The sequence below is a fragment of the Salvelinus sp. IW2-2015 genome, linkage group LG20 (genome assembly GCF_002910315.2).
Source record: "Salvelinus sp. IW2-2015 linkage group LG20, ASM291031v2, whole genome shotgun sequence".
In the NCBI taxonomy this organism is placed as follows: Eukaryota; Metazoa; Chordata; class Actinopteri; order Salmoniformes; family Salmonidae; genus Salvelinus; species Salvelinus sp. IW2-2015.
The window spans coordinates 37,547,171-37,575,010 of NC_036860.1; the positions used below are offsets into that span (position 1 = coordinate 37,547,171).

General features: G+C 40.7%; 2 protein-coding genes and 1 pseudogene across 4 annotated transcripts; all 3 read right to left on the minus strand.

The window, feature by feature from the left end:
- Positions 1 to 171: 171 nt before the first annotated feature.
- On the minus strand, positions 172 to 8,928 carry LOC111979969 (proteasome assembly chaperone 1-like; annotated as a pseudogene).
- Positions 6,584 to 13,451, minus strand: upk3b (uroplakin 3b). Of its 3 annotated transcripts, none has more exons than XM_024013362.2 (6): positions 13,136 to 13,451; positions 10,699 to 10,866; positions 10,225 to 10,456; positions 10,035 to 10,117; positions 9,800 to 9,929; positions 6,584 to 9,641 (listed from the first exon to the last, which is right to left on the minus strand). In XM_024013362.2, exons 2-6 carry the CDS (start codon positions 10,724 to 10,726, stop codon positions 9,446 to 9,448), a joined length of 669 nt encoding a protein of 222 aa, XP_023869130.1. In that variant the 5' UTR covers positions 10,727 to 10,866; positions 13,136 to 13,451; the 3' UTR covers positions 6,584 to 9,445. The 3 variants fall into 3 exon arrangements, with proteins under 3 accessions (XP_023869130.1, XP_023869126.1, XP_070305474.1); XM_024013358.2 differs by lacking the exon at positions 13,136 to 13,451 and adding an exon at positions 12,099 to 13,073; XM_070449373.1 differs by lacking the exon at positions 13,136 to 13,451 and adding an exon at positions 11,460 to 12,049.
- Positions 13,452 to 15,954: 2,503 nt separating this feature from the next.
- On the minus strand, positions 15,955 to 27,303 carry prkrip1 (PRKR interacting protein 1). The gene is made up of 6 exons (XM_024012661.3): positions 27,114 to 27,303; positions 24,093 to 24,171; positions 23,686 to 23,786; positions 23,515 to 23,600; positions 23,333 to 23,397; positions 15,955 to 16,775 (listed from the first exon to the last, which is right to left on the minus strand). Exons 1-6 carry the CDS (start codon positions 27,240 to 27,242, stop codon positions 16,678 to 16,680), a joined length of 558 nt encoding a protein of 185 aa, XP_023868429.1. The 5' UTR covers positions 27,243 to 27,303; the 3' UTR covers positions 15,955 to 16,677.
- Positions 27,304 to 27,840: the final 537 nt, after the last annotated feature.

The following is a 27,840-nucleotide window of genomic DNA, read 5'->3' on the forward strand; positions in this document are numbered from 1 at the left end:
AGGCTGGCTAAAGCAAACATTCAAAATCTTTGAAAGATTTCAAATAGTATATAAACCCAGGTCTGGTGGCATACTGCCCCCATCAGGTTGTTATACTGCCAAGCTGCAGGGTGGAACAACCATCATGGTTAAGTTGGGTTCTTGAGGCAAATGTTTTACCTATGACAAAGAAGGACTTTTGGAACAAAAATTGTGACTGTGGAACAAATGGAGCTGGGTCTTGACTCTGAATATAATTTTATATACTGTGTTGGAGAATTTATTTGGCTATTCACACCTAAATGTCAGTCAATTTCAGTGTTCAGATCAATCAGAAATGTATTATTATCATGGGGGTGATTTGTTTTTATTTATTGAAAATGAAACATTAATTGCATATTATTTTGCAGTTAAATAAAAGACAAATACAAAGCCTATCGAGTCAAAATAAACCCTCCACATTTAAGTATACAGGTTACTCTGAGTCTCGCTGATTTTAGCAACCTTTCGGAGGACGTCTGCACTCGGACAAGACTCCAACTGGTGGTTAAAGGAGAGAAAGAAGGATCAGCAAAATGAAGATACTCACTGCTCTTAAGAAAACAAATGTGTTTATTCTACCACTCCTATTTTTGTGATATGTGACAGGAGATTGGTAGCACCTTAATTGGGGAGAACAGGCTCGAGGTAATGCCTGGAGCAGAATGGTATCAAATGTGTTTGATGCTATTCCATTCACTTTGTTCCAGGCATTATGAGCCATCCACCCCTCAGCAACCTCCTGTGTACAGTACTCACTTTAACCAACTTGCTTAAACTTGTCAGAGCAGGTTTGTAGGTTTCCATGGTGACTGAGTCTGGGCTGATGACATCAGAGTAACATTGGTACAGAACAGCTGGAATCTGATGGACTTGGCAGTGGCTCAGTACTGAGGAAAGAATAGAGATTCGTTTTAGAATTTGGGTTATTCTGTGTGAAAATAATCCAAGAATGACCATGACTTTTTCCTGAACCCATGGAGAGCAGAGACAGTGTGGTGGTACCTGCAGCTGGCAGTCCAGTGAGGATGCTGGGCTGCCCTACTGCAGGGCAAAAGGCCTGGCATTTGTAAGCACTGCTCTTGAGGGAGCGTATGAAGGGGATGGTGCTACCGTAGAGGTAGTCTGCATTTTGTACTCAGCCACAGGGCTGTCTGAAAGCACCATCACATTGAGCTCTCTATACTCAAGGCAGCCAAACACCTAGTACAGAAGGAAGGAGAGAGAAGGGCAGACAGAGAGACCTTTAGTCATTGCTGAAGAATGGTTTTTGGTCACCATAGCTCCTTAATTATAACCTTACATCTGCGTAATGTATTCATATCAAGCAGAGGGCATTAACCTCTACAAGACAACAATAAAATCACAAGAGCCTTACCTTTTCTGTCCATTCAAACAGCTGGTCCTCAGCAATGTAACAAGTACTTTGGCATATTAAAACCTACAAAAAGAAAACAATAATACGCTTTAAAGAATCTGTTGTAGTCGCTGAGTTGCATATCTCAGCGTTTCACTCGGACTACAGAAGCAATTAAAATAGTTAAAAACACACCTTAAAAGTTCCATATACAATGCATTCGGAAAGTATTCAGACCTGTTAACTTTTTCCACATTTTGTTACGTTAGAGCCTTATTCTAAAATAAATTAAAATAGTTTTTTCCCCCTCATCAATCTACACACAATACCCCATAAAGACAAAGCATAAACACGTTTGTAGAAATGTTTGTAAATTACAAAAAAAAAGTATTCAGAACCTTTACTCAGTACTTTGTTGAAGCACGTTTGGCAGCGATTACAGAGTTTCTCCCATTCTTCTCTGCAGATCCTCTCAAGCTCTGTCAGGTTGAATGGGGAGTGTAGCTGCACAGCGATTTTCATGTCTCTCCAGAGATGTTCGATCGGGCTCAAGGCTCTGGCTGGGCAACTCAAGGACTAGGGTTGCACCTTTTGGGGAAGATTCAGAGGTGGAAACTTTCCATGGGAATTAACGGGAATATATGCAAATTAATATTAATACCATTTAAATGTAGATGTTTTTTTTAAATTGGATATAGAGTTAAAGTCAGAAGTTTACATACACCTTAGCCAAATTAATTTAAATTCAGGTTTTCACAATTTCTGACACTTAATCCTAGTAAACATTCCCTGTCTTAGGTCAGCTAGGATCACCACTATTTTAAGAATGTGAAATGTCAGAATAATAGTAGAGAGAAATAGTTCAGCTTTTATTTCTTTCATCACATTCCCTGTGGGTCAGAAGTTTACATACACTCAATTAGAATTTGGTAGCATTGCCTTTAAAAAAAAAATACTTTTCGGTTAGCCTTCCACAAGCTTCCCTCAATAAATTGGGTGAATTTTGGCCCATTCCTCCTGACAGAGCTGGTGTAACTGAGTCAGGTTTGTAGGCCTCCTTGCACGCACACCCTATTTCAGTTCTGCCCACAAATGTTCTATAGGATTGAGGTCAGGGCTTTGTGATGGCCACTCCAATACCTTGACTTTGTTGTCCTGAAGCCATTTTGCCACAACTTTGGAAGTATGCTTGGGGTCATTGTCTATTTGGAAGACCCATGTGTGAACAAGCTGTAACTTCCTGACTGATGTCTTGAGATGTTGCTTCAATATATCCACATACTTTCCCTACCTCATGATGCCACCTATTTTGTGAAATGCACCAGTCCCTCCTGCAGCAAAGAACCCCCACAACATGATGCTGCCACCCCCGTGCTTCACGGTTGGGATGGTGTTCTTCAGCTTGCAAGGATCCCCCTTTTCCTCCAAACATAACGATGGTCATTATGGCCAAACAGCTCTATTTTTGTTTCATCAGACCAGAGGACATTTCTCCAAAAAGTACGATCTTTATCCCCATGTGCAGTTGCAAACTGTAGTCTGGCTTTTTTAATCGCGGTTAAGTACCCGTTTCCTCCAGCATCTTCACAAGGTCCTTTGCTGCTGTTCTGGGATTGATTTGCATATTTTCACACCAAATACGTTCATCTCTAGGAGACACAACGTGTCTCCTTCCTGAGCGGTATGACGGCTGCATTAAACAGCCATCACTAACATTGAGTGGCTGCTGCCAACACACTGACTCAATCTCTAGCCACTTTAATAATTAAAAATTGGATGTAATAAATGTATCACTAGTCACTTTAAACAATGCCACTTTATATAATGTTTACATACCCTACATTACTCATCTCATATGTATATACTGTACTCTATACCATCTACTGCATCATTCCTTTACACTTGTGTGTATAAGGTAGTTGTTGTAAAGTTGTTAGATTACTTGTTAGATATTACTGCACTGTCGCTACACTCGCATTAACATCTGTTAACCATGTGTATGTGACCAATAACATTTTATTGGATTTGATTTGACAGAGCTTTTGAGTTCCTCTGTGGAGATTTGAGAATCTTCCAGAAGGACAACCATCTCTGCAGCACTCCAACAATCAGGCATTTATGGTAGAGTGGCCAGACGGAAGCCACTCTTCAATAAAAGGCACATGACATGACAGCCCGCTTGGAGTTTGCCAAAACTCCTAAGGTGAAGCATGGTGGTGGCAGCATCATGCTGACGGGATGTTTTTCAGCGACAGGGACTGGGAGACTAGTCACGATCGAGGCAAAGATGAACAGAGCAAAGTACATACAGTGAGGGAAAAAAGTATTTGATCCCCTGCTGATTTTGTACGTTTGCCCACTGACAAAGAAATTATCAGTCTATAATTTTAATGGTATGTTTATTTGAACAGTGAGAGACAGAATAACAACAAAAATATCCAGAAAAATGCATGTCAAAAATGTTATAAATTGATTTGCATTTTAATGAGGGAAATAAGTATTTGACCCCTTCTCAATCAAAAAGATTTCTGGCTCCCAGGTGTCTTTCATACAGGTAACGAACGGAGATTAGGAGCACACTCTTAAAGGGAGTGCTCCTAATCTCAGTTTCTTACCTGTATAAAAGATACCTGTCCACAGAAGCAATCAATCAATCAGATTCCAAACTCTCCACCATGGCCAAGACCAAAGAGCTCTCCAATGATGTCAGGGACAAGATTGTAGACCTACACAAGGCTGGAATGGGCTACAAGACCATCGCCAAGCAGCTTGGTGAGAAGGTGACAACAGTTTCTGTGATTATTCGCAAGTGGAAGAAACACAAAAGAACTGTCAATCTCCCTCAGCCTGGGGCTCCATGCAAGATCTCACCTCGTGGAGTTGCAATGATCATGAGAACGGTGAGGAATCAGCCCAGAACTACACAGGAGGATCTTGTCAATGATCTCAAGGCAGCTGGGACCATAGTCATCAAGAAAACAATTGGTAACACACTATGCCGTGAAGGACTGAAATCCTGCAGCGCCCGCAAGGTCCCCCTGCTCAAGAAAGCACAATACATGCCCGTCTGAAGTTTGCCAATGAACATCTGAATGATTCAGAGGACAACTGGGTGAACGTGTTGTGGTCAGATGAGACCAAAATGGAGTTCTTTGGCATCAACCCAACTTGCCGTGTTTGGAGGAGGGGAATGCTGCCTATGACCCCAAGAAACCATCCCCACCGTCAAACATGGAGGTGGAAACATTATGCTTTGGGGTGTTTTTCTGCTAAAGGGACAGGACAACTTCACCGCATCAAAGGGACGATGGACGGGGCCATGTACCGTCAAACTTGGGTGAAAACCTCCTTCCCTCAGCCAGGGTATTGAAAATGGGTCGTGGATGGGTATTCCAGCATGACAATGACCCAAAACACACGGCCAAGGCAACAAAGGAGTGGCTCAAGAAGAAGCACATTAAGGTCCTGGAGTGGCCTAGCCAGTCTCCAGACCTTAATCCCATAGAAAATCTGTGGAGGGAGCTGAAGGTTCGAGTTGCCAAACGTCAGCCTCGAAAAAACGCTTAATGACTTGAAGAAGATCTGCAAAGAGGAGTGGGACAAAATCCCTCCTGAGATGTGTGCAAACCTGGTGGCCAACTACAAGAAACGTCTGACCTCTGTGATTGCCAACRAGGGTTTTGCCACCAAGTACTAAGTCATGTTTTGCAGAGGGGTCAAATACTTATTTCCCTCATTAAAATGCAAATCAATTCATAACATTTTTGACATGCGTTTTTCTGGATTTTTCTGTTGATATTCTGTCTCTCACTGTTCAAATAAACCTACCATTAAAATTATAGACTGATCATTTCTTTGTCAGTGGGCAAACGTACAAAATCAGCAGGGGATCAAATACTTTTTTCCCTCACTGTAGATCCTCGATGAAAACCTGCTCCAGAGCGCTCAGGACCTAAGACTGGGGCGAAGGTTCACCTTCCAACAGGACAACGACCCTAAGCACACAGCCAAGACAACGCAGGAGTGGCTTCGGGACAAGTCTCTGAATGTACTTGAGTGGCCCAGCCAAACTTGAACCCAATCAAACATCTCTGGAGACACCTGAAAATAACTGTGCAGCATTGCTCCCCATCCAACCTGACAGAGCTTGAGAGGATCTTCAGAGAGGAATGGGAGAAACTCCCCATATACATGTGCCAAGCTTGTAGCGTCATACCCAAGAAGACTCGAGGCTGTAGTCACTGCCAAAGGTGCTTCAACAAAGTACTGAGTAAAGGGTCTGAGTACTAATGTAAATGTGATAGTTCAGTAAAAAAAAAGTGGTCTAAGGCACAGCATCGCAGTGCTAGCTGTGCCACTAGAAATTCTGGGTTCGAGTCTAGGCTCTGTCGCAGCCGGCCGCGACCGGGAGACCCATGGGGTGGCGCACAATTGGCCCAGCGTTGTCCGGGTTAGAGGAGGGTTTGGCCGGCAGGGATGTCCTTGTCCCATTGTGCACTAGCGACTCCTGTGGCAGGCTGGGCGCAGTGCATGCTGACACAGTCGCCAGGTGTACGGTGTTTCCTCCGACACATTGGTGCGGCTATCTTCCGGGTTAAGTGGGCAATGTGTCAAGAAGCAATGCGGCTTGGTTGGGATGGGTTGTGTTTCGGAGGACGCACAGCTCTCGACCTTCGCCTCTCCCGAGTCCGTACGGGAGTTGCAGCGATGAGACAAGACTGTAACTACCAATTGGATACCACGAAAAAGGGGTAAATAAAATTTTAAAAATCTGTTTTTGCTTTGTCATTATGGAGTATTGTGTGTAGATTGATAAGGGAAAAATTGGTTTTAATCAGTTTTAGAATAAGGCTGTAACATAACAAAAAATGTTAAAAGTCAAGGGGTCTGAATACTTTCCGAAGGCACTGTATATTTTTTAGAATCACAACAGTAGTCCACTGGACCATTACTAGTATTAGCGGACCGATATAGACGTCTGTAGCACAGGAAAAACATATTTTCAGCATTTCTGCTTTGGCAAAAAAAAGGTACTTATAATTAAGAACAGTATCTTGCAGGATTCAATTGTTGGAATTGTAAGAGTTGTTGCCCTGTCCCTTTCTCTGTGATTTGTCATTGTAATGGAATCCAGAAAGAACAAAAACCTGTCCTCTGTAACGGGGTGAGTGACTGCTTGCCGGGAAGTCAGGCGCAGTAGAGCAGAGATGAGTGATAACAGGAGAACTTTAATATACACCCTGGCCCAAAGGCACAGGCGAGGCAGCACAAAGCACAACCACGGTAACATGAACCGGATTAAACAAAACAAACAAACCTAGGTTTGAAACAAGCCAGCCTGTAGCGTAACGCCCTACACAAAGAACAATTCCACACACAGACATGGGGGAAACAGAGGGTAATATACATTTAGTCTGATGAGGGAATGTGAACCAGGTGTGAGGGAAGACAAAACAAATGGAAAATGAAAGGTGGAGCAGCGATGGCTAGAAGGCCGGTGACTTCGACCACCGAACGCCGCCCGAACAAGAACAGAAACTGTCTACTCTTTAGATGACTGATGTAGCTGGCACGGTAACTGTTGTTTAACTTAACAGAAAAAGACTAAACTAGTGTTTATTCGCAGTGCTGCGCTCGTATTGTAACTGACATGTAACGTTAGCTAATGTTTCATCCCCTCTCGACTGAGGTGAATGAATAAGCTACGCTAGTGAGTAGCAACCACAGCCAGGTCAGCTCTAGCCTCTATTTATCTGTCAGACAACGATATGGGGTGGCTATTATTACTATCTAACAGCAGTTGTTTGTATGGAAATGTTTTGTAGCCTTTGTTTTGTCCCGTTTCAGAAGTTAATGAACTTGGCAAGCTTTCACCAGTCGATGTACCGTTAGAGAGCTGGTCAAAAGTTGGCTTACATTAGCTATTATTTTTGCCTCACTCAAACTTGACCTGAATCAAACGATGAAACCATCGGCCAAACGATTGAAGATTGATATTTTTTTCATTGCAATGTGAGTTTTATTAGTCAGTATGGCAATGTAATTTTATTGATATGTTAGTTTGCCTAGCTAATTCCCTACTTTTCACACTGACACAGTAATAAACAGCTCTAACAGTACAGGCTTCACTGTCATGGTGGACAGTAGAGGTCTGTGTGGGACCGATTTCTTCATCCCGCTCCTGCCTGCACCCGCTGGCTTTCTGTCTGACTCCCACCCGCTGCAGAACTTGTCCCAAGTGCAATTTTGCAGTATATTCAGTGAATGATACAAAGTTCCATCTTGAATTGATGCTTAAACCTACATGACAGCTGCTTAAGTTTAAGCTACAGTCTGGGATCTGGGAATAACTGGTCATTTCAATTATTGCAACACAATATTGATTATTGAATTATCATGGATCTAGTTCAGTCTTATCAATCACTTAAATATATTTAATAATCGCTTACCTAGCTTGATGTCTGTGGGCATTTTTGCTTACTTTTGTTTTTCTAAATAGAGATGGCTAGAAGGGCCATGTGTCATAAAGAATTGTGTAGAAATGTGCTTTAGATGCCCCCAAAAATTGGAGGACCAGGGACTGTAGTGACGCCTCTTGCACTGAGATGCAGTGCCTTAGACCGCTGCACCACCCGGGAGCCCTACAAAAAATCATAGATTGACTATCAATAATATAATAATACCTTTAGCAAAAAAAGTGTATTTTTAATTTACAATATGTAGGATCTATAAGAATAGAAAGGTACAGAACTTTTGTGGAACATCACAGCACAGTTTAAAAATATATGGCACATAGAAATAAAAACTGGATAGTGTTCAGAGATAGATGGGAGTGGAGCTGTAGGATGGGAATAAAAACAAACAAAAGATAACTATTGTAAAATATACTGTGTCCGTAAAATGTATATAGTATGTATAAGATGGAAGTAGAAGCCTATGTGTTGTTGTCCATTAGTTTACTCTAATTAGGGGAGGGATGTTAGGGTTAGGGGAAAATAATAAAGAAAAACATATATTTTTAAATATATATGGGAGATTGGAAATTATGCATTAATGTAAGCCACAATCTATCTGCTACATTAAAACTGATCTACCCCCCCCAAAGAAAAAAAAAAATGCTGGTAAACAATACATTTATTTTATTTTTTTTTCTCACAAAACTGGGTCTTTACTAGTCAATCAATCACATTTATTTATAAAGCCCTTCTTACAGCAGATGTCACAAAGTGCTATACAGAAACCCAGCCTAAAACCCCAAACAGCAAGCAATGCAGATGTAGAAGCATGGTGGCTAGGAAAAACTGCCTAGAAGGGCAGGAACCTGGTTCCAACTGTGCCGGATGGAGATTATAACAGTACATTGCCAGGATGTTCAAACGTTCAAAGATGACCAGCAGGGTAGGTTTGCGTCTTGTGACCTTAGCGTACGTGTAGGTATGTACGGCTGGACCAAATCGGAGAGATAGGTAGAAGCAAGCCCATGTAATGCTTTGTAGGTTAGCAGTCCTTTATTACTAGTCCTTTCAGCACAGGCGTCACCCACCAGCTGTCATTTATGTTGATTTAAAATGTTAAGGGGTTAGCTATTATATGACAAAGTTTGGTAAACAATTTGTTTAAAAAAATGTAATGTTCATTTTCATAGAATGACCCATTTACACACTACACAGCAATGATGACAGCATATAGGAGATGAGAGAAATTGAGTATTATGAACGTCTCTTTCTATTTTGATTATTGTAAAAAGGGGAAAAAAACTATTAATATACGATTACATTTTTTTGTTTTGATTAGCTTGGTGCACTCAATTGCATATTTTTGTTTATCTAAATAGATTATATTTATGACACAAGTCATTGCTTCCAAATAAATTTAGCCTATAACGTGAATTTAACATATTATTTTAAACATAGGACTCGACTCCAGCTATTTTAAATGAAGCAACAGACCTCTAAATAGCTATCAAACCCCCAGCCTTAATATCATAAACATATTGATCATGAATGACAGTAAGAAATTGATGTTGCCAATGAACCACTAAGTGCAACATTTTCCTCTCACAAACACTTACTACAATTCTGTGGCCGGTTTTTTCAAATCATAGTCAGTGTAGCTCTTGAGCCTAATGGGGCTAGTGACTGTGGGTCTCTGTGGCTCATCCTCATAAGCACGGTTTACATAGGGGGAAGGGTCCTTCAAGTTGTGAGTGTCATACATGCGCACTGATCCTGGAACTTGGATTTCCTGTTTCTCCTTCCGACAGCAACTGCAGAGGACATAGAGGGTTGGAGAAATCAATGAATGTTAGGTAGCCTATTAGATACATGCTAAGTAGCCGACTATGGAAATGGAAATGAACATTGTGTCTATGAACCCTATGTCTATGAAGTTTAACTGGGAAAGGTGGTAGGTAATATGACTCACAGGACATAGCTCAGCATGATGAGCAATAGCAGCAGCAGCAAGGCCAGGAAGGAACTCAGGATAGATGTTATGACAATCATGGATGCAGACCTTCCAGCAAAGCCATTATCAATTCTTTCAGGGTCTTTCACTGGAGGAATAGACAATGGTGTTGTTTTTACGTTTAGCAGAGGTTCATGGACATTTCCGATTTACTGAGTACTGTAGATTCAGAAAATATATGGGAAGTCCTTACAAGGGTAAAGAGTGATGTTGTTGGACCACAAACTCTCCGCAACAACTGTTTTGTTCGCTGGGTTGATAAGAACATACTTAAATCTGAAATAGTGGAAGAACATAATTTAGGTTGGTTGCATTGAATTCACACAATGGTACTTCAACTTAGATCCAACGTCAATGCACTGGGGTGAAGGAGGGGTTCTGACCTGGCAGTGGAGCCAACAGGCAATATTCCATTACAGTTCGGAGTGGAGCAGCTACCGTCAGAGCCAACCCTGAAGTAGTCTGTTCCAGCGACGATGGGGCAGGGGTAGTCTTTCTGAAGCCCCAACTTGGTCAGAAAGTATTTCTTTGAGGTGTTGGAAGAGAAGGCGGTTGGATAAGGAGAGAGGGTGTCAATGTAGGCCATGTTCTTGTCGGCCTCATAATTGCTGCCTCCTGTTGAAATGTAACAAGGTTGTAGAATAAGAAATAACAAAAATGCAATACTGTGCTTTCTTTGTCTTTATTCTGTATGTGAAGTACAACATACTGTATCTACTTTGGTGCACCAAAACGTTCTAAAATGTTGACATTGCATGTCTTTTTCTTTATAAATCATAGACGGAAGAATGTTCAATTGCTCTTCCTGTATGCCATTTGGTTTTATATTTCCTATCAAATGCAGAGGATTCCAGTACCTGTATCTATGGCTGATACGAGCCACATTTCACAGGTAGTTGTAGAATTGCAGGACAAATTGTCCAGACTGTTGAAGTAACAACTTGGGGACGTCAGTATCACTGAATTAGAGGTCAGTTTCGCAGCCAAGCTGGAAGGGTTTATTGCAGGAGTGTTGTTGACTTGTACTGCGAAAGAACAAAGAAAAAAACATTTGGACTATTCCCAAAAACGATTGATAATTTGATCATTACAATGAAAGAGAATGTTTTCTTTTCTAAACTGTTTCCTCTTTGTTTTTACAGATTATTCTTTTACCTGAAATGTTCCAACACACATTTCGGGTGTGTCGAGTGAAACTGATTGACGGTTGTATAAAAAGCCAGGCCCACTGTTATGGACTTTCTATCCCACTTTGCATCAATATATTTAATTGAAATTATCTGTCATCTTTGCCAAATTTCTCAATACTGGCTAAACCAGTGAGGGAGGTCAGGTTACTGTGCAACATATGAGACGTCACATTACTCAAGTTCAGCCAATTGGATCTGAAAACTACACCTAGTAATTAAGTCTCCTCCCAATATTATAAGTGTTCCATACAGCATACATTGTGAGTGGGTTTTCCACGCTGTATTTAAGTGACTCATTTCTGAAATGTTGTTCAGCAGAAACTCAGCACATCTGACTAATACTGGTGGAGTCAGCTTGATAGTTTCACACAGTAAATCTGAAGAAAGGTTGGTCTCTTATAGTACACATTTTGTTTTATGGAACCCACCTGTTTTTCAGCAAAAACTCTGACACGTATGCTTTCTCTGGAGCCAACTGAACACAACAGGAACTTCAAATGACATAGTAACAAAATAGTTACATGCAGCCTAAATTCAATGCCATAAAACAAATTTCAAATCCCCACTTTCTTTAATTGCTGTGATTTGTTTTCAATTATCATCGATTTAAAAAAACATATGAGCTACCATACCAGGTCTCAGGGATGGCTAACTCTGGAGATCCCTTTGATCTCAAGTGAGTTAGCTAAAAAAAAAAAAAATGGAATTATCTCCAAAACTCTCTAAAATTGGAAAGGGTTGGTTCCTTTAGGGCTGATTGAGGACCTTTTTATTGATTTGTTTGTTTTATATGATTGTGTTTTGCTTTTCTTGTATTGATGTGTATAGTGTATATTAATGTATATGTTTAATACAGGGCTCATCTGTAAAAGAGACCTTGGTCTCAGCATGACTCCCAGTCAAAATAAAGGTTAAATAAATAACTTGCATAACTGAAACTGAGGTAAATACCTTTAAGATCATATGTGAAAGATCATCCTGGATATTAATAACTTTAACAATCCACAAAAAAACTATTCAGACACTCGACATATTGTGAATATTACAACTAAAAAAAATCCACTTACTTTGTTGACACAACCCAGTCCAGACAGACAGGCAAAACACTACATAAAATAGTAATGCCATTTCTTCGAACACTTTGGTGTGCTGTATGTTGCTCACTGCTCCTGGGAAAGTGACTGAACTTAGCTGATGTGAACGTTCCTAAATAGATTCCATACCCATCCCCTTTTAAAAGAGAATGAATCAAACACAGGTTGGTCTGTATGGGTGTGTGCGGTTATTCCTGATTGAAATCATTTGTGGTGTTTGCTACAGGTGTTTTGCACGCCTAGACATGCCTACGCTTTTGTTCAATTTTGTTTTCTTTTCTTAATACACCAAAACCTCATGGCACAGCCCATGTTGACTATTATTTCATTCAGGTGAATATTCCTTTGACATATTCTTGGCAGGATTTAACCAGTTACTCAATTGTTAATTCATTTCTCCAGAGATGTGGTTTATTACATTGTAAACGGACAGGTGTAAGAAACAATCATTATGTCAAAGCTTGAGAATCTGTAAATATACCTGCAGAACTATTCATAGTTATTAGTCTTCAGTTTGTATTACAAACATATGTTCACACCTTCAAAGGTTATCCTATGTAAGTCAAATTATAACACTTGTAGGAATTGAAACATATTAAACGGTTTAGGGTGTTTTTCAAAATGAGACAAACCTGATTTTATCAGCTATGTAAAACTGTAGTGATCACTTTTTTTAATAAAAGAAAAGTTATGCCTTCATTATAAAGCAAAGTGTATTTTCCTTAATGGACATTGCTGTAGTAGTTACTAAGGTGGTGTGTGTTGTAATTTGTGATCCCAGGGCTATGTGCAGGAGAAGTCGACATCTCTATCTGGTCTTTGGAAGAGCCATAACTGAAGTCAAAAACACACACACCTCAAGATGAGACATTAGTTGGTAAAGGATATGTAATGGGCTGTATAACCTGGTATAACTTAGAAATTCCCAATAATAAGTCATTTTTGTTGGCATTCATTGAAATTAACCCCACTAACTATCCATTGTTAGGTTCTGTCCCTGTGTGCCTCACCAGTCCAGCACAGCTCCCAGCAGATCCTCCAAAAAGTTATACAGCTGCACCATTGAGAGCATCTTGACTGGCTGCATCACCGCTTGGTACGGCAACTGCAAGGCACCCGAACACAAGACGCAACAGAGGGTGGCGAGTACAGCCCAGTACATCACTGTGGCCGAGCTCCCTGCCATCCAGGACCTCTATACCCAGCAGTGACAGAGGAAAAACCCAAAAAACTGTCAAAGACTCCAGCCACCCAAGCACAGCAAGCAGAGTCTGGAACCAAGAGGACCATGAACAGCTTCTACCCCCAAGCAATAAGACTGCTAAACCAGGCTGCTAAATAGCTACCAGGATTACCTGCATTTACTTAACTAGCTCTCTTGCACCGACTCACACTGGTCTCTACCCACACACACTACATACGCCCACACATGCATACTGACTCAGTCTATTATCTATCCTGTTGCCTACTCATTTTACCCCTACCTATATCTACATAGCTACCTCAATTACCTCGTAACCTTGAACATCAACTTGGTGCTGGTACTCCCTGTATATAGCCATGTTATTTTTACTAGTTGTTATTCACTGTGTATTTATTCCTCGTGTCACTATTTTTCTTTTCTTTAACTCTGCATTGTTGGAAAAGGACCCATTAGTAAGCATTCCACCTGTTAGTCTAAAAATAATGTGACATAACATTTGACTTTCATTTGACTACAAACAAAATGCATTGAGACTGTAAACAAGACATTGACAGCTTCATAAATATAGGCAGGTGTTGTTTACATTGTCAACTGCACTGCTGCATCTCCAGTTCTGCAACTTTAGAGCAACAACCCACTTCGGAGGGAGTTTGTGAAAAGTCTAGACTTGATAGAAGTGGAAATAAGATTAAGCTTACTTTTTAAAAATCTTAGAATAGGAACAATCTAAATAGAATGTTATGTTGTAAACTTAGAGTTCAGTAGAGAAGTTGAGGCCTATTCCTTATACAGTACCATTCAAAAGTTTGGACACCTACTCATTCCAGGGTTTTTCTTGTTTTTTTAAACGATTTTCTACATTGTAGAATAATAGTGAAGACATAAAAACTATGAAATAACATATATGGAATCATGTAGTATCCAAAAAAGTGTTACAAATCAAAATATTTGATATTTTTCAAAGTAGCCACCCTTTGCCTTGACATTTTTGCACACTTGGCATTTTGTCAACCAGCTTCATGAGGTAGTCACTCGGAATGCATTTCAATTAACAGGTGTGCATTGTTAATTTGTGGAATTTCTTTCCTTCTTAATGCATTTGAGCCAATCAGTTGTGTTGTGACAAGGTAGGGGTGGTATACAGAAGATAGCCCTACTTGGTAAAAGACCAAGTCCATATTATGGCAAGAACAGCTCAAATAAGCAAAGAGAAACGACAGTCCATCATTACTTTAAGACATGAAGGTCAGTCAATTTGGAACATTTTAAGGACTTCGAAGGTTTCATCAAGTGCAGTCGCAAAAAACATCAAGCGCTATGATGAAACTGGCTCTCATGAGAACCACCACAGGAAAGGAAGACCCAGAGTTACCTCTGCTGCAGAGGATAAGTTCATTAGAGTTAACTGCACCTCCGATTGTAGCCCAAATAAATGCTTCACAGAGTTCAAGTAACAGACATCTCAATAGCAACTTTTTTTTTGTAACTTTACTTAACTAGGCAAGAATTACAAATTCTTACTTACAATGACTGCATGAATCAGGCCTTCATGGTTGAATTGCTGCAAAGAAACCACTACTAAAGGACACCAATAAGAAGAAGACTTGCTTGGGCCAAGTAACATGAACAATGGACATTCGACCGGTGGAAATATGTCCTTTGCTCTGATGAGTCCAAATTTTTGATTTTTGGTTCCAGATGCCGTGTCTTTGTGAGATGCAGAGTAGGTGAACGGATGATCTCCGCATGTGTGGTTCCCACCATGAAGCATGGAGGTGTGATGTGCTTTGCTGGTGACACTGTTGGTGATTTTATTTAGAATTCAAGGCACACTTAACCAGCATTGCCACACCATCCCATCTGGTTTGCGCTTACTGGGACAATCATTTGTTTTTCAACAGAACAATGACCCAACACACCTCCAGGCTGCGTAAGGGCTATTAGACCAAGGAGAGTGATGCATCAGATGACCTGGCCTCCACAATCACCTGACCTCAACCCAATTGAGATGGTTTGGGATGAGTTGGACCGCAGAGTGAAGGAAAAGCAGCCAACAAGTGCCCAGCATATGGGAACTCCTTCAAGACTGTTGGAAAAGCATTACAGATAATACTTTGAAGAATCTCATTTTGATTTGTTGAACACTTTTTGGATACTAAATGATTCCATGCGTAATTTCATAGTTTGACAATGTAGAAAATAGTTAAACCCTTGGAAAGCAAAACCTTTGAATTAGTAGGTGACCAACATTTTTACTGGTACTGTATGTCATTGGATGAACAAGACACATGCAATAAAGATGACAACATAACCTGCAATGATTGCTTCCTGGTAAAGTAATTGCAGATCCATGTTTTACCCAGGTTATTACTGCAAGCACTTCTCTATAAAAATCCTAATACAAGCATCTGCTTTCCTCTTAGAACAAATACTCAAAGAAATCCATTATCCTTCCCCAAATTCATTTCACGAGTGGTGACCCTTATAGGAGTTATGTCCTGATCAGCACTGTGAAAATAGCTTGACAATGCTTGTCCTTAAGTAAATGTATGGCTTATGAAATTGGGCTATCATTTAGTAATAAACTATTCCAGAAGATTCTACAGGAGGAAAATACAGCAAATATAGGCCTTATTCTTCCCAGATGTTTATTAAAAATATATACACAAGTACAGTATAAAAAAATTAACAAGTGAGCAATTATACTACCACACAAAAGGAAAATGTTTCAAATGAGAGACACCTGTATTATTGCATTCATTAGGGCACACTGTAGCAAAAGGTTTTGCAACAGAAAACCAAAATATGTATTTCTTATAGGAGCATTTCAAGTTCAGGTATTCCCTCCCTGTTTCAGTCAGTTTTCTTCCGTTTGGTGCCTAATAAATGCGAAACCCAGCTTTGTCAACCTCGATTCACTGAATTGGAACGAGGTCCTCTAAAACCAGTGTCCCCCAACCCTGTTCCTTGAGTACCCAACAGTACATTTTTATTGTAACCCTTGACAAGCACACCTGTTTCAACTTGTCAACTAATCATCAAGCCCTCAATGAGTTGAATGAGGTGTGTTTGTCCAGGGCTACAACAAAAAATGTGTACTGTTGGCGGTACCCGAGGACCAGGGCCAGGTAACACGGCTCTAAACTATAAACATGAGTTTGGAAGAATGTCAGTTCCCTAACAGAGGCTCATCTCCCTTTGTTCTTTCTCAGATGTCTATGGAGTTCATGACATTGATAAAAGCTGGGCTGTGTTGCTCAGCTGTGTTAATTTCTAAACAGGTATTCGATATTGACCCCCCTGTTCAATTTCTTCCTGAAGCGTGTCTCATGACCCGGTGGCAGGCATTCACCTCTTCCCCATGACGAAGCTGGGCGCCTCTGCATCATCCTCAGCCTCCCTCTCCTGGTCGTCCTCTTCACCGCTGGAGGAGGACTTCTCAGAATCTGAACAGAGGGGACAATCTAAAAATCAGTCTCTTCTGCCATAACTTATTACCTTTACCATTTTCCACTAAGAAACTGTACTGGGCCGGGTTTAGTGTTCAATCTAAGCTGTTTTCCAAAACCATCGCTACCAATGTTGCACTTAAATGCTCGTAATCTAACAAATGCATCAGACCACTCATAGAAGTGTCTTTGGATTATATGTTTCCCCTCCCGCGTCACTTTACACCATAAAGGTAAAAAGAGGGCTCTAAAGGAGTTATATCCATTTTGGCATGGACATTACCATTGAGGGCTTCTGCCATTTGAATGTAAACTGGGTGGGGATTCCTATGGGTTGGGAGTAATGTTCCACAAAAAAATGCTGTTCATTGTAAGCCTACATTCCATAAGATTTGAAAAAAGAACATGCAGGGCTTGACATTAACCTGTTTATCCACTTGTCCTTTAGACAAGGAGGCGACTGAAAATATTTTGTTGATGCAAGAAACCACTTTACAAAATAATACAACACTGCCACTAAGTTTATTATTATTATTTATTTTTTTTAAAGCTCTTTACCTAACTCTTTTCAAAGACGCCTAGAAATGTACACGTTCTGTGCTCTTGTAGGAAGCAATCATTCCCCTATTGCTGACTACAAATGATAAAACTGGGCTAATAACTAACTAGCAAAGGACATGAAAATTGCTTCTACACCTGCTTTGCTTACCGTTTGGGGTTTTAGGCTGGGTTTCTGTACAGCACTTTGAGATATCAGCTGATGTAAGAAGGGCTATATAAATTGATTTGATTTGATGAACAAAATGTGCAAACGTGGCTACATACTGCTCTCGCTTTAAACTCAAAACAAGCATATCTACTCACTACCACGTATGCTGTAAACACAGTCCAGTTAAAAGTAAATGGCACAGATCCATATGGAAATGGTCTATTTGTATATAGGCCTACTGCAGCTCTGATTGGTTATGCCGCACCGGTCTGTGTAGAGTACGTGCTGAGTCGTGTGTACCAATGCAATAGAATCCATCTCCGATGCGTTCTGCCTACAACAAAATCTCTTGCATAGTTCCTTTTGTTGCATATAAAATGGCTAATATTGCATTGATTCAATCACAATTTCCACGGTAAAGGGAAATGTTGATAGTGTTAACAGGGAAAACTGTAGAACAGTGGTCACCAACCTTTTTCAAGATCACAGAGTTCAAATGCAAGCCGAGATCTAACGCTCAGATTTTTTTTTAAACATGACTTAAACTTAAGCCTATGCAACATTAACCAACATTGGTTGGGAGCGATCAGCCAATGATCAGAGCATTGTGACGGAGTTTCTAAACCTAGAGACGCAACATTGCAAGACTTCCAGGAACGCTTGCAACGCAGACCAGGTCTGGATTTGGGGTTTGAGAAGTCAATGAGAGAAGTGAAAAAAATCTTCCTTAGTTATTAATTTTCTCTATCTGAAGACACAACCTAGATTCAAGCGAATGTCTTAAGTATTTGAACATGTTATTACTCCAACATCATGAAAGTGACAAACTGACATGCTTTCCCCCCCCGTCAAAAACAACTATTGAAAGCAGTCCCTTTTGATTTGACGGCCTGCATATGCGCATTTCGGCACGAGACGAAGGTTGCTGTCTTTTATTCGTATTTACAGATGGCGTACAAGTTTGTTGTAAAGGCACATGAATGTTCACATGTTCGAGAAGGCATTTGTTAAATTACGAGCCTAGTTGGTTTAGCCACAGAAAAAGTCAGCAACCTTCCCGCTAGCCATGATTGGCTGAGATAATGAGTGGGCTGGACATGCCGAGGGATGAGTTTGGATTGGTCTGCCATATAGCATGCTTCTGTCTATTTGAGCTGGTCAGTATGTCTAGGTAATCCTGTCTAATGCGGCGTTTAAAAAAATGGTGTACTAAAACTACATAAGTGTTGCTCTCCACTTTCTGGAGGACTGAGTTTTTAAAAATCTGTGTAATTCGAGTATGATAGCTAAGGAGATTGAGAACACCTGTCTCCGGATTACATCTTCAAACTACGGGCAACCATGGCATCCGACAGGAGACCGTCCAACCATTAATGATGTATATGGGTAAGATAGTCTAGCTAGCTACATTTTTCAGATATTAAAAGTTTAAAATTGACAGAAAGAGCCATTTGCTTGGCAAGCCTAATGTTGCTTGGCTAGCTAACATTGAACCTGGTTGGGTAACTTCTTATGGCTGGGGGGCGCTATTTCCACGTTCGGATGAAAAGCGTGCCCAGAGTAAACTGCCTGCTACTCAGGCCCAGAAGCTAAGATATGCATATTATTAGTAGATTTGGATAGAAAACACTCTGTAGTTTCTAAAACTGTTTGAATGATGTGTGTGAATATAACAGAACTCATATGGCAGGCAATAACCTGAGACAAAATCCAACCAGGAAGTGGGAAATCTGAGGTTTTCAAGTTTTTGCCTATCCAAGATAGTGTACATTTGGTCCGATTGCACTTCCTACGGCTTCCACTAGATGTCAACAGTCTTTAGAACCTTGTTTCAGGCTTCTACTGTGAAGGGGGAGCGAATAAGAGCTGTTTGACTAAGAGGTCTGGCAGAATGCCATGAGCTAAATCAGGCGCTTGGCCGTGAGAGCGAGCTCCGTTCCTTTTCATTTCTAAAGACAAAGGAATTGTCCAGTTGAAACATTATTGAAGATTTATGATAAAAAAAACATCCTAAAGATTGATTCTATACATCGTTTGACATGTTTCTACGAACTGTAACGGAACTGTTTTGACTTTGTCTGGACTTGCCCGCACCTTGTGAATTTCGATTGGTGAACTAAACGCGCTAACAAAAAGGAGGTATTTGGACATAAAGATGAACTTTATCGAACATTTATTGTGGAACTGGGATTCCTGGGAGTGCATTCCGATGAAGATCATCAAAGGTAAGTGAATATTTATAATGCTATTTTTGACTTTTGTTGACTCCACAACATGGCGGGTATCTGTATGGCTTGTTTTGGTGCCTGAGCGCTGTACTCAGATTATTGCATGGTGTGCTTTTGTCATAAAGCTTTTTAAAATCTGACACAGCGTTTGCATTAAGGAGAAGTATATCTTTAATTCCATGCATAACACTTGTATTTTCATTAACATTTATGATGAGTATTCCTGTAAATTGATGTGGCTCTCTGCAAAATCACCGGATGTTTTGGAGGCAAAACACTACTGAACATAACGCGCCAATGTAAACTGAGATTTTGGGATATATATATGAACTTTATCGAACAAAACATACATGTATTGTGTAACATGAAGTCCTATGAGTGCCATCTGATGAAGATCAAAGGTTAGTGATTCATTTTCTCTATTTCTGCTTTTTGTGACTCCCCTCTTTGGCTGGAAATGGCTGTGTTTTTCTGTGACTAGGCGCTGACCTAACATAATCAGATGGTGTGCTTTCGTCGTAAAGCCTTTTTGAAATTGGACACTGTGGTGGGATTAACAACAAGTTTATCTTTAAAATGGTGTATAATGCTTGTATGTTTGAGGAATTTTAATTATGAGATTTCTGTTGTTTGAATTTGGCGCCCTGCACTTTCACTGGCGATTTTCAAATCGATCCCGTTAACGGGATTTCAGCCGTAAGAAGTGTATCACCTGCAGATTCAGGCAGAATAATAAAGTCATGAGTTGTGATTGTTCATTGTTTAACTAGCTAACTTTAGCCAAATGTGTATGACATTATTATTCGTATCTCAGCTATTTCTCAGCTATTTGCTTGGCTACCTAGAGCCTAATGTTATCTAGCTTACATTAAACCTGGTTGGTTAGTTACATGCAGATTCATGTTGGCCATCCACTCCGATTTCAAAGCACTCTCGTCTCAGTGTGCCAGAGAGCGTAGATTAACTGATGATTTACGAACGCTCAACACCCGTTGAATGTGGCCAGTGTCAGTAAACGTTGGCAAAAAAGTGTAATTAAATTGTTGCCAGCAGCACAGTTAGTCAGCAACGCTCTGGATAACATGAAAATAGCCTAACCAGCTCTGCTAGCGTGAGTAAAATGGTCAGAATGTGGTGTTCTTATTATGTGTCTGGAAATAGCTAGCAAGCTAGCCAATGTTAGTCAGTTAGCTCATCCAGTGTACACTCAACGTGAAACGCTCTGAATTTGCGATCTGACAACACAGTTGCAGTCACCAACGCTCTGGATAACATAACAGCCTTACCAGCTCTGCTAGGTCGAGTAATGTTCAGTGAGCTGTTCTCTCGCACTTAAAATGTCTGGAAACAGCTAGCAAGTTAGCTTGGGTGCTTGACTGCTGTTAGTACATTAGGATCAAACCTTAAAGAGAAGGGTGGGGCTAAAGCTTAAGAGGGTGTGAACGGTACAGAATGGAGGTACACAAAGGGCTCTCCAATAGTAGTACCAAAACATTCAAATTCCATTTTCTCAAAAGCAAAATTACTTTCCCATTGTTCCTCAACTGTAGTGTATGATATAACATTTTGTAGCTCTGAGTGTCTGCTTTTATCCAATGTAAAAAAAAAAACTATTTCAAGTTTTGAGCCAGTCAGTCACTGAGCCAGTCAGTCACAATCTATACACAATATCTCATAATGACAAAGCAAAAACAGGTTTTTAGAAATTTGCAAACAGAAAACAGAAATACCTTCTTTATTTTTTTAAACCTTGATTTAACTAGGCAAGTCAGTTCTTATCCTTACAACCTTTTGGTTACTGGCCCAACGCTCTAACCACTAGGCTACCTGCCGAATACATAAGTATTCAAACCCTTTGCTAGGAGACTCAAAATTGAGCTCAGGTGCATCCTGTTTCCATTGATCATCCTTGAAGATGTTTCTACAACTCGGAGTCCACCTGTGGTAAATTCAATTGATTTGACATGATTTGGAAAGAAACACACCTGTCTATACAAGCTCCCACAGTTGACAGTGTGTGTCAGAGCAAAACCAAGCTATGAGGTCAAAGGAATTGTCCGTAGAGCTCCGAGACAGGATTGTGTCGAGGCACAGATCTGGGGAAGGGTACCAAAAAATGTCTGCAGCATTGAAGGTCCCTAAGAACACAGTGGCCTCCATCATTCTTAAATAGAAGAAGCTTGGAACCACCAAGACTCTTCCTAGAGCTGGCCGCCCAGCCAAATTGAGCAATAGGGTGAGAAGAGCCTTGGTCAGGAAGGTGACCGAGAACCCAATGGTCACTGACAGAGCTCCTCTGTGGAAATGGTTGTCCTTTTGGAAGGTTCTCCCATCTCTGAAGCACTCCTCCAATCAGGCCTTTATGGTAGAGTGGCCAGACGGAAGCCACTCCTCAGTAAAAGGCACACGACAACCCGCTTGGAGCTTGCCAAATAGCCCCTAAAGGACTCTGACCATGAAAAACAAGGTTCTCTGGTCTGATGAAACCAAGATTGAATTCTTTGGCCTGAATGCCACATCTGGAGGAAACCTGGAACCATCCCTGCGGTGAAGCACGGTGGTGGCAGCATCATGCTGTGGGGATGCTTTTCAGCGGCAGGGACTGGGAGACTAGTCAGGATCGAGGGAAAGATGAACGGAGCGAAGTACAAAGAGCTCTGATGAAAACCTGCTCCAGAGTGCTCAGTATCTCAGACTGAGGTGAATGTTCACCTTCCAACAAGACAACGACCCAAAGCATACAGCCAAGACAATGCAGGAGTGACCTTGAGTGGCCCAGCCAGAGACCGGACTTGAACCCGATCGAACATCTCTGGAGAGACCTGAAAATAGCTGTGGAACGACACTCCCTATCCAACCTGACAGAGCTTGAGAAGATCTGCAGAGAAGAATGGGAGAAACTCCCCAAATACAGGTGTGCTAAGAAGTCACAAGGCTATAGTCGCTGCCAAAGGTGCATCAACAAAGTACTAAATAAAGGGTCTGAATACTTATGTAAATGTGATAAATCAGTTTTTGCTTTGTCATTATGGGGTAGATTGATGAGGGGAAAACAATTTAATCAATTTTAGAATTAAGCTGTAACATAGCAAAATGTGGAAAAAGTCAAGGGTTCTGAATACTTTCTGAATGCACTGTAAAGTTACTTAAGACAATTTACCTATTTTTTTATAATCTTTGACAACAATCACCTAAATAAAATCTAGATAGGAGAATTTAAAATTCCAAAAACAATGAATTTAGCAATATTGATTTTGTTATCATGTTTGAGCAAAATAAAGCATCAGCCATGGCAAAAGGAAATTAGCTTAAAAAACAGCAAAATCTTCTCTCAGCTTCATGGCAGAATATGTAGAATTGCAGGAAATTGGCTTAAAATTACAAAAATGTCTCTACACCGCCACGCCCATTGCTGACCACGCCCATTGCCACGCCCTCCACCTTAGCCCCTTTCTGATCCAGAAAACCCCTGCTGTAGCGTAATATGCGAGTACAATTTAGCTCCTGCACTGGTCATAGCAACACATGTAGTGGACTTGCTCTTTCATCACACTTAAAGTCTGAAGGGGACATGTTTCAATGAAATCTATCACTTAAATATTATTTGTTTAATTTACCTTCAACGTTGTTGGCTTCCTGCTTGGCTTTCTTTGCCATAAGCTTCTTCTGCTTCAGCTTTTCCCTGAAATACACAAACGTGTAATGTAACAAACCAGCAAGTATAAAGTTTACAGCAGAGAATAAAAGCAATAGGCTCTATAGATTTTATTTTTAGTGGGTCCTTGATTAATGTACCAACCTTTTCTTCCTGCGTTTGGCTGTTCTTTCATCAGCTGCCTGTTGGTTATCTGACACCTTGTCAAGATAGTCCAAATCCATCTTTTGCTGCAAGAAAAAGGAAAGAGTTTGCTGAACCCTACCGTTAAAAAGAAATTGGTTCCCAAGAGAAACGATAAGGTCAGCTGCCCACCTTCTCAGTCATCTTGTCCAAGAAGTCCTGTCTCTGATACTCTCGCCTGCGAAGGTGTCTGTACACATGGAACTCTCCACTGCCAGCCCCTGCACTGGAGCCTGGAGGAGGGGGAGATTCATTACACATCTCATCAGCGGGCTAGAAGTGATTTTATTAAAATCAACTCCGTAGTAGGGAGTAAGATTTCCAGTGCCGGAACTGTGCCAACATGCCATTGCCTACCTAATAATGTGATAGTGTGTAGGTGCGTAGATAACGAGTCTTGCAAGATAAATAACCATCATTCTTGCAGAGCTCGCTCGACTCTTTGGCTGCAAAAAAATAACTTGCACATGCCCTTGCCGTTGCCTGATAATTGACTAATTAATCCACCACAGGTATTTAGCTAAAGTTTGCAGGCTTACCCATCACATCCCGCACAAACTCCGGAGGAGCCCGAGGGTTCCATTCTTTTGGTCGGTCTGGGATAGGAGCAGGTTTATCCTACAAACATAGATGAGTATTCATTTTTACGATAATTAGCTAGCTAGTATTGTCACTCACTGTTCTAGCTTGCCTAATACATCAGACTTACCATGGTTACCCCATGGACATTCAGTATGAATTAAGTTACCCTAAAATTCTCTACAAGCCAGAATGTTGAATAAATTATATTTAAACTTACTTTAATGGTTGCCCATTCTGTTGGTCCTTTTGATGGAAGGAAGTGGTGATAAAATGTCCTCAGGAAAGCATAATTAAACCAACTTTTCAAAGCGCTTCTTCTTTTAAGATATATTGGCGATCACACAATTTAATGTGCATCCTGCCACCTACTATGCGGGATGGAAACAGGATTCCCCCCAAAAAACTGAACTACCAGAAACAAAATATATATTTTTTAAATCAAACAACTTATGTTAAAAAATAAATACATCCCTATACAGGCTCAAGGGGAACCTGGGAGGGTGGGTCTTCCAGCGCCAGTACCCCTTGCAAGTCTTCAGATGTAAAACCCTTGAGTCCCAAAAACATTTCTGCCACAGCCACAATAATGTCCAGTTTCCTCGACTTCTTTAAGACTTGTGCTGTACAGTTTAACTGTGGCAATGAACACAAAATCAATTTAACACACAGGGTCTCTTGTCTGGCAGCAAACATTTACTACAGGCTGTGGTGTATCCACTACTATATCTTCACTAGCATCACTTGTTTTCTCAATTCTTTTAAATCACCTCTGCATAGGAGATTCAATTGACCGCTCTGACTTTTACCACTTCAATTTCCTTCACTCTTACAGGGCACTACAGGAACTCAGGATCATGATCCCCACCACAATTGCAACAACGTCATCCTTTTACACACCGTTCTTCAGTATACTCTGTTCATCTGCACACACATGAAACATGGCCAAATCCTTTACAATTCTTACACTGCTGTGGTTTAGAGATGAAAGCTATTACGTCATATCTTACATAACCAAGGTTCACATGCGTGGGTATTTGCTCTTTATCAACAACAAAAAACAGGACAGACAGACTTTCTTTTTCTCCATTCACCCAGCAGGTCAGACTCCGGGCACCCACCACATCAGGAATTCTCTTCAGGTAATCAACCTGAACATCCTTCGTCACCCCTGAGATGACTCCTTTGTTGTCCTGATTCTTTTGAGGCCCACTGCAATCTTCCTCTGATCTTCAGAAATTAAATTAATCAAAATATTACCACTCCTGAGCGGTGTTGGAAAACTCATACTAACCATACTATTTGTGACTTAATTTGAGTATGTAGTATGCTTATTGGTCATAGTATGGAAAGAGTTAGTATGCCAAAATGTCTCGGATGTGGTCCTACATTCGCCAAAATACGAAGTATAAAAGCAACGGACAACATTTCAGTGCTTTTAGGGCACATAATGCAATTCTTCGGAAATGGGCGTGGCTTCACAACGTTTTCAGATTTGTTGGCTCCTAGTACATCGAACTTGCCAGTATATTTACTTTATGCTAACTACCCAACGTTTATTGACTTGATTATTCACGTCATTCATAGCTTAGCTAAGTGGTATAGTCGTTCGGGTCTGTTCATAAATTCACTCTGAATATCTACTACGATTTCAGAGCACTCTCGTCTGACTGCCAGAACGCAGAATAACTGATGAATTTACAAACGATCGTTGAATGTGCCCGGTGTCAATAAACATTGGCAAAAAAGCATAATTAAATTGTTGTCAGCAGCACAGTTAGTCACCAACGCTCTGGATAACATGAAAACTGCCTAACCAGCTCTGCTAGGGCAAGTAAAATGGTCAGAGTGAGATGTTCTCTCATTTGTGTCTGGAAGTAGCTAGCAAGCTAGCCAACATTAGCCAGTTAGCTTGGGTGCTTGACTGCAGTTGAGGTCAGAACGCTCAGATCAACTCTACTCCTCCAGAGCACACTCCAGGAGCGAAACGCTCAGAATTTATGAACGGACAATCTGACAACGCCCTAATTTACAAACGCCCAAAGCACACTCTGGCAATCCAGATTGAATTTACATACACACTCGAAGTCTAGCTAGTAATTTGTTATGCTAATAAGAGAGCAAGAGGTTGCATAGCAACAGAATAAACTCCCTGTAGACAGGCGAAGCGCCAGTATGCTCAACTGAAAGGATACCGTTCGTTTACAGTATACTAAAATGAACTAATAATATATACTCATTAAGTATGTACTATACAGTAAATTAGTAAGGGTATTCGAACACAGCTCAGGTCACTCTGACACGCCACTTTTCCAAGTGCATACGTCACAATTTTCGAAACCAAACGGGTTTCCCACATATGCATCCGAACAAGAAGCAATTCATTATCATTTACTGCACTCCAATCTTAGACAAATTCCTTTTCGTTCGTTTTCGATACTACTGTTGTCACTACTGACTACCTGCTTAATTCGAACTCAGCATCCACTTCCGCCATCTTCGTCACCTCGCTAGTTCCCTGTCGCCCCCTACTAACGAAACCTTTTCAAAGCGCTGGTGGTGCATTCAAGTGCCTTATCACCTGAAGCATTTGCGCATGTAAATACATGCACATGTTTGCATTGTTTTCTGACAGGTGATATAAACCATTACCAGCGTTTGGAAAAGTTGGTTTATTGATACTGTACTTTCCTGTGGATATTTTTCTCAAATTCCTACCAACAAAAGGACAAACCGCACACACAAATGGCACAGTAACGTTACGTTGAAATAAAATGGTATTCAACATTCTGGCTTGTGAGATGAATTTTTCCAAACAAATTAACGCCATCAATCTCAGACTGTGAATCAGGCAATGTTCTAGCTAACTATCTGGGTAAACAGATTCACTGCAGTTGGCGCTAATGTTAGCTAGCCTTGCTGGCTGTGGAGTAAACATGAGCTATTTGAATATATCCTCAAAGAACCCCGCCGACACTTACAGGGTTTCTCATCAATCTCTCCAATTTAAGGCGCTGCTCCTCTGCCGGAGTTTTGGCTATAATCAAAGGTTGAGATTCCTTTCCTGAAGGTTTCCCTGGTCGACCATCTTTTTCTCTGGTCGCCGACATCTTTCGAATATGTTTGTCTTCTTCTACATTGATTTGTACGTAAAATGTTTAGCTCCACCTAGCGTACTGGGGCTGCATACTGAGTTATAAGGGGGTGCAATGCAGGAAATAAAAAATGAGTATGAACAAAATTGGTGAGGTTATTATTTTACCTATTGTATATTAGGCAAGCACTTGTAGAAAACCACAAATAACGATGTTCTTTCAAATGAAGGTAATGGATTTACCTTGCAGAATGTTATTCTAAAGAAGGCTCAGCACCTCATTGGGAAAGTTGTATTGCAGAGTTCTTGATAGGCCAGTAGGGGGCAGTCCTCCCTCTAGTTTAAAGGATCGATCTGCATTTGCTACTACCATTTTTTAAACTTATAAATTCATGATATTTATAAACTGGGTGGTTCGAGCCCTGAATGCTGATTGGCTGACAGCCGTGGTATATCAGACCATATACCATGGGTATGACAAAACATGTATTTTTACTGCTCTAATTACTTTGATAACCAGTTTATTATAGCATTAAGGCACCTCTGAGGTTTGTGGTATATGGCCAATATACCACGGATAAGGGCTGTATCCATGCACTCTGTGTTGAGTCGTG